The sequence below is a fragment of the Coccinella septempunctata genome, chromosome 1 (assembly GCF_907165205.1).
Source record: "Coccinella septempunctata chromosome 1, icCocSept1.1, whole genome shotgun sequence".
Lineage (NCBI taxonomy): Eukaryota > Metazoa > Arthropoda > Insecta > Coleoptera > Coccinellidae > Coccinella > Coccinella septempunctata.
Window position 1 is genome coordinate 52,295,928 of NC_058189.1, and position 8,032 is coordinate 52,303,959.

The 8,032-nt window shown below is 31.0% G+C and overlaps 1 protein-coding gene across 1 annotated transcript; it reads right to left on the bottom strand.

Moving 5' to 3' along the window:
- LOC123311092 (myoneurin-like) lies at positions 1-6,872 on the bottom strand. Its single transcript, XM_044894871.1, has 11 exons — positions 6,501-6,872; positions 6,331-6,446; positions 5,767-6,276; positions 5,284-5,451; positions 4,945-5,081; positions 3,589-3,809; positions 2,640-2,767; positions 2,432-2,587; positions 2,245-2,352; positions 1,105-1,291; positions 1-322 (listed from the first exon to the last, which is right to left on the bottom strand). Exons 1-11 carry the CDS (start codon positions 6,682-6,684, stop codon positions 243-245), a joined length of 1,995 nt encoding a protein of 664 aa, XP_044750806.1. The 5' UTR covers positions 6,685-6,872; the 3' UTR covers positions 1-242.
- Between the last annotated feature and the right edge of the window lie 1,160 nt (positions 6,873-8,032).

Below are 8,032 nucleotides of genomic sequence, written 5' to 3' on the forward strand. Positions count from 1 at the left end.
TTAAAAACAGAAATTTTTATTTTTCATTTCAATTGTCTGGGACTACTGATTCAATACAAGCATAAAAAATGTACTTCTCATTAACTTTCTTCATATGTGATAAATGAATTCATATGATTTGAACAAGACAGTTCATAAGCATCTCAAATACCCGCCAAGTTGAGTATGCTGGTTACATCTAGCATGTGTGGTGTTACAGCCATCATCTTCAAGATCCTTTCAATAATCTGCAATATCTTGAATCATAAATCGACCTGTGTTTCATTTTCTTCAGTCTCAACTGTAGGAGAGGGAGTGTTCTCAGATGGATCATCATTTCTATCTATTTACAAAAAAGTAAACATTCGTAAAACAATGTTAGATGCATTACATATCCAATATTTATACGCAAAAAATACTCTTAATTGAGATGTTTCGCATCTGAACTGAATTTCAAACAATTTCATCCATTTTTGCAAATTATAAGTAATTTAAAAAAGAATGATGTATTTTTTATTAAATATCTGTGAAACTTAACATTTTGAAATAACCATTTTACCCGTTTCCCAAAAAAAAAACTATTTTAAGTACTTAACAATGAAAAATAAAAATGGGTATTTAAAATTTAAAGCGTTTTGTTTCTATTGCACACGTTGGCAACATCGACTGAAATATGCGTTGATAATAAAGGACAACAAATACACTATCTTGATGAGATAGACAAAGATGGCTGTCTATGAAGTCTGTGACGAACGAGGAAGGTCGTAAAATTTTATGGAATTTTTATGGCCGGTTGCTGTTGAGGCTCGCCAGTGAGTACGCGCCTTATGATGGCTGTAAATCCAGAGCTGTTATTTTATAAACAAGCCATTGTCCTTTTTCTTTCTAGTAGGCTCTGTTGCCAAATCGTAAACTAGAAACGAAGCTATTTAAATTTTAAAACCTCATATTTGAAGAATGATTTTGAATAGTTTCCGCGGTGCATTCGAAAAATTCATGAATGAAACTCATAATTATTCAGTTTAAACTTACAGATGCTGTAATAACCCAAATTGAGGAGAATTCCCCATTATATGCTCAAAACTATTTATTGTATTTAAATTTATGAAATTATATAATACTCACTTTTTTCTTCATCATACTCGTGGCATTTCACATGGGTTAGATACGATTCGAATTTCACAGTAGTAAATGTACAGTAACTACATTTAAAAATTTCATCTGCTTCTGGATGCTTATTAATTAAATGACTTTTATAAGCAGAGCTCTGGATAGCTTGGTACTCACAATATGGGCAGGAATACTTCTTGTACTGAAAAGAGATACAACAAAAATTCAAATACAGAATTTTACACGCAAAGTATGCACTAAAAGTTGAAAAATTTCTACTGAAAATTTATCATATTAATGGCAGGGAACTATTCAATTTAAATATTCTCATATCAGTGGTACATCCAGTTATTTTAAACTTAGATATTTTAAAACATTTTTGGATTCTTCATAAAACTCCCACTCTGGTTGATTTGTACTACCCCATGCCCCCAAACCAAAAGGTTCTGGAGAAATTGTCTCAAATTTAACCTAGTCTGAATAAATTGTTTTAACTTCCTCCTGACAGAGTGTAAAATTGTACTATCCTTGAATACTCTTTTGATGGGTGGCGGTTAATCACAAAAAAGTTCATTTTGTCAAATACAATATTCTGAATTTTAATATTTCATCAGAGACGCGAAAATCTCTATCTAACGATGATTCACATCCTAGACCTAAATCTGAAAATGTTCAAGAAGTTATAACAATTCATTCAAGATTATATTTACATCAATTTTGAAACAAATAAATTATTATCTTCAGAACCTTGAGGTTTCGGTATGGGGAAGTTCGAATAAACCATGGTTAAAATTCTGTGGAAATTTCAAAAATGAAATGTAAGGTGTGCAATTTGAAAAAACAGTTTGGCTCAACTTTCGGTATAATTTAAAGTACCATTGAGAATATTTTAGATGGATATATCCCGGTCATTCAATCTCATTAGGTTCATTAGATTCTTTCAGTAGCCACTTCACTTAAAAGACCCTGATATCTTTGGTGAACCCATTTGCGATAAAATTTATAAAATAACAGGCTACAGTACATTAAACTCAAAGACAACACAAAGAACTATCATAAAGCGAACTTTCAATATTGGTGGTTCATCATTTCTGTTGTCAAATCTATTGAAATAGTCAAGAAAAAAACTACAAGCACTACTTCTTGATTACTTACACCATAGTGTTTCATAACATGCTTCCTCAGGCAGTTACTATCGCCTGTTCTATAGGAGCAATGAGGACAATGGTGAGGCTTATCTCCAGTATGAAGACGAAGATGTAGCTGAAAATTGAAATTGATTAAATAACTGAAATTTATAATGAAATTTTTTAATCTTTTTAAAATATAAAATTCTCCTCACCTCCAACATTGCTTTCCTAGATGTTTTATGTCCACATACATCACAAACATACGGTTTGAATTTTTCATGAACACTCTGTATGTGTATTTTCAAAGATTTTCTGTTTGCAAAGGTGCGTTCACATATTGTACACCTCGTACTTGACAAAGAGGATAACTGAAAGAAAAATTCGTACAAATCTCATAAGAAATGTGGTAACCGGTCTAACCTCTTGTGCTCTGTTGTGGATTACCCTGTGATTTCTCAGCTGATTGAGTTGTTTGAAACCTTTACCACAATCTGGGCACAAAAAAGGCTTCTCAGTATTATGAATATCCATGTGATTTATCACTGCAACTGAAAAAATTTACCAAATTACATAATTTTATCATTTTCAATTATACCTGTTTTGCTATCAGAATAGCATCATCAGGTGTAAGGAGGCAAAACAAATTTAACATCTGTCCAACACCTCACATCTGAGATTTATACTGAATGTATACGAATTTATGTATGAAAATGTATTCGTAATCAGTGAACTATAATCATAGTATTATTAAGTAGAGGGTGGGCAAAATTTGTTGTTTACTGAGGGGATTTCGAGAACTATAGCGGCTAGAAAAAAACGGATGACACATTCTCTAGCTCTTTTTTCATGACTAATTCAAATCTAAAATCAGAATCGGCCTATCATTTTTAAATTTTGAGTTATAAACAAAAATTGAGATTATGACGATTCCTAAAAGTTCTCATTACTTTTTTGTCTTTGAAGTTACAGATCTGAAACTTGAACCTTCTTAGGTTCTTTCATACGTAGAATCTACTGACAGAAGATTTTTTTTTTCAATTCAAAAAAATCAAATTCAATAAAAGTTTGCATTTAAAAAAATTAAAGTTCACCTAATGATTCGAAATGAAAAAATATTTTGAGCTCATCTGTGGATTCTACGTAAAAAAGTGCCTGTAGAAGGTTCAAGTTTCAGATTCAAAGACAAATAAGTTACGAGAACTTTACGAAATTGTCAAACTGAAAACGAAGTATCGTAGGAGTCTGCGGTTTTCACCATTCTTTGTTTCTTCGAAAATGTCTCATCCGTTTTCTTCTAGCTGCTATAGTTCTTGAGATCCCCTCAGTAGACAACGAATTTTGCCCAACCTGTACAAAAATTCAACTTTACCTGTACTAATGGATTTATATTTGTCACATATGGAGCAAGTATATAAACCAGCATCTATCATATGGCTTGTCCATAAATGTTTGCTACATACTCGCCACACAGAAAATTCCTCTTTACATTCAGGACATTGGAAGTGCTTCATATTCGGCACATGACATCCTTCATGACGAAGTTTTGTTTCATCATTGGAAAATTTCAAGGTACATCCTTTTATGGAACACCTGAGGGAAGGTGATCTTATCGCTAAATCCAATAAACTTGGGTTCATTTGACGTCAGCATGCAGCTATATTTATTCTTTGAAGAAAGAAGCAAAAAACAAAATTCTAAAACTATTTTGAAAAATACAAAAAAAAATTTCTGTAATATTGAAAAAAAAACCAATAAAATAATCGAAAGATAATTAAAATTGAAATGTTCAATGCCTGTTTTGTGTAAACATGCTATGATATATACAGGGTGGAAGTGTCTGAAGAACTGAATAGGGATTTATTCCATAAATTTTTGGATCATAATAAATGGCAGAGACGTATTGAACTTGAATATTCTTCTATGTGAGATCCATCATATTCTTTGGAGATAATCGATTAAACAAAGGAAGGCTTTGAGACATGAATATTTTTAACAAAAGAAGGCTTTTTCTCCAATTTAATTTTCGAATCTGCTACATAGTTTCGATCCCTTCAAAAATAGGATCATCTCCAGACATATATCACAATGAATAAAAATAAATCTATCATAAATCATTTATTTTTATTCTTTGTGATATATGCCTGAAGATGATCCCAAGTTGAGACAGAGTTTGTTGTTTAACATGGGACATTATAATACACTTTATTACATTTCAGGATTCTCAGCAGAATTTCAACTATGGTTTATTTGAACTTACGCAAACTCGAACCTCAAGGGTCTGGAGATAATTAATTATTAGGTAGTAACTTTTGTGTCCCATCTGAAGGTCTATTGAAAAAAAAGACGTTGTATTTGAAAAAAATAACTTAATTGACACTCTCAGTTAGAGTCAATTTTGAACTTTCTGAAAAACATTGTGATTAACTTGGATGCTTTTTGTTGGCACTTTAGGTGAAACACCCTGTATATATAACTAGCAAAACAGTTCTTCTTGTACGCCTAAGTACAAATTGTAACAGGAAACTAGCAAATTGTATGCTGTGGACAATAGGAATTTTCAACATATAGATCTAGGAATAAAATTTGTTATGTCATTTCTAGGTTTCCGATATAATGATTTTCACGAGTCTGGAAAATTGGAGGTGTTAATTTAAAGTTCACTCATTGCATGCATATTAGAACCAACATTTTTTCAATCATACTTGAAACAGGAAATCACACTCACTTGAGTTTCTTCATAGCTTTTTGCTGTTTCTTTAGTAGTGAAGTTGCCAGATTTCTCATAGAATTTACAGGTTTATCTTTTAGTTCATTTGTTCTTTGGTTCTCATCTGAGATACTGGGCTCTTCATTATTATGAATCTGAAGTAAAATATTCTATCTATTCATGATAATTGAAATGATATAGAGAAGAAGTTAATCAAATACTTTAGTCACATTATTTGTGTGAATTTCTAAGTTGCTTGTAGTGAACAGCAGAATCTAGTAAGTATAAAGAAATAATTTCTCATTACAATTTGATCTGTTTCAGTTTTTTTAGAGAGATGATTAAACAAATTGTTACCTTAACATGTTCCATGAGTAATTCCTTAGTTTCAAAGATATTGTTACATGTACTGCATAAAAAAATGGTTACATTTTTTTCTTTAGATGTGTTTGTATCCAATAAGGATCTCATTTTGAGTTTTGATTTTCCACTTTCCGTTTCCTCAGATGCTTGTTTCATTTCTACCTGTAAAAAAGAGAAACTTATTTGTCAAAGGTACACTTCTAACAATTTTGATGTTCAGCTTCGGCGAAACTCATAGCAAATCAAATATTGATTTTCATTGAATTTCACATAACACACAGAACCAAACTAGAAAGACTAGTTTAATAGCCAATTTTAAAAGCTCTTCAATTCTAAAGCTTCTTTCAGTCCTACTAGAGAAAGAAATTTGAGGAAGCTCCAAAATTAAAGGGACTTTAAGAGTAATGTTTGCCAACAAAGAGAAAAAAGTACAGGAACAAACACAAATAAGTTAATAATTAATTACTTATTACTTACTAAATCCCTATGAGCTCTGTTCAAGTGATCATTCATTTCCACTAAACTTTCACAAAGAAAAGAACAAACTTTACATTTCCTGGCAGTTACAACACAATGAAATTCATTCCAATCAGAAAGATCATAGGGGTCTGGATCTTTTTGGTTATCTGAGATCAAACTATTATCCCCTTGATCTTCCACATCTGGGGTATGCTCTTCTGGAGTCACAATTTGAATTATCTGTTCATTTCCATTAACTGTATCTTCATTTATATTGTCTAATGTCTCTGAATTTACGTTGATATCTTGTAACTCAATTGAATCAATCATTTTATCATTAGAATAACTAATTTCGTAAGTATTTCCATTAGCGCAGAGTACAAATGCTCTCTTCTGCTTTCCTTGCTGACTTCCACTTGAGAGATTTTGATTCTTTGTGTTACTTCTAAGCATAGAATCCTGGGATAATATAACATTCTGCGATAAACCTGAGGAACTAGGAATGTTCTCTTTTTGGTGAGTTATATCCTATAAATTGACTCTATTAAAATAATGGAAACTTCAATATTAAAATAACTTTACAAATGTTTCTTCTGATTTTCTGAGTTGAGAAATTATATGACGGTTCGAATTATTGTCATCTACATGGCCTTCTGCTTTTTCTGCTATATTATCAGTAACTCCTCTTATGTTATTATCTAAAAATATACAAAGTGAATAAAGTATTAAATCAGAAACATTTTTATACCCACCTACTGCAGACCCATTTAAAAGTATAGGAAAACATTCTGGGGACCAAGTTCCTGTCTCCATTTCTGTGAAAATTGGTTCTACTGACAAACAATCCTGTAACTCATAACTATTTTGTATAAGGTAATTGCCAGAATTTTCATTGAGAAGCTTTAAATACGGCATCGCCTCATCCTCCAAATCCATAGTGCCCCTAATGCGAAGTCGTTAATGTTGAAGGAATATCTCACTCAAACTTCTTAATTTTTTTTAAATTATATCGCATTATTAAGAATTCATTATTTCATTGAAATACGAGACCTTTGTACGAATACGAAACGAAATGATAAATTATTTTTACTTTTGTTTATGTTAGATTATAGGTTAGGTTATATTAGTTTTTGATAGCATGGCGACATCTGTCTCATAAGACTCAAAATCAAAATATTATATTGACGACTTGACCTTCAGGAAGAAACCTTTAGCCTAGCTGTCAAAGTAAACGGATGATTTCATCATGTATATACAGGGTGATTCATAAATATTGGGACATAGGCTAAGGGCAGATTGTTAGAACCAAAATATGGCGATAGGACCAAATAAACCTCAATAAAATATTGCTGTGAAAAAAGATAGAAAGCGTCAAAGTTGAATTTTTCATAAGAGGGCAGAATACCTAATATTTTCTTCGAAGTTCGAAAGTGCTTTATTAAAAGAATTAGAAAAGGCATAGAAGTCGGAGGAGCCCACGTAGAACATTTAATTTAAGTTTATACTTTTTATGTTACATTGATTTTAATTATGCTTTATCGTCGAAATAAATAAATAAAATAAATAATTCGTTACTTCAAACCCCCTTCCGATGCTCTGAACTGTTCAATTGTGTTTTTCGTAAAAACGGATGAAAAAATATACAGTGAAATTATTAGCAAAAAACGAAAAAAAAAATTCAACTTTAACGCCCTCTATCTTTTTCCACAGCAATATTTTATTGAGGTATATTTGATCCTATCGCCATATTTTGGTCCAAACAATCTGCCCTTAGCTTTATGCCCCAATAGTTATGAATCACCCTGTATAGGATGTTTTCTGAATTAATGCGAAAGATTTCACATATATATACCTACTATTTCTTGATAAGGAATCACCACTTGAATTTTTTCGCAACTCATTATTTAGATTATATATACATTACTTGAAACTCACAAAAAAAATCTGAGCGGCATTTCTAACGATAATATGTTCATATCTAAAGTAAAGGAAAGGAATAGGTACTTACAAAAAAACAAACTAAATAAAAAAAATGTTTCTATATTATATATACCTATTGAATGTATATGTGATGAAATTAGAGAAATACATTAAATATATATAAATATAAGGAGAGAAAATTCAATTACTATATATTGCAGTATAGTTAAATTTAGATATAAAATGGAATACCTATACATTAAATGTAATAACAAATTCAAGCATAACTGCATAATAATATCTGATGAACATATACCAAGTACAATAAAATACGGAAAAAATTCACCGCAATGTCTGAGCAATT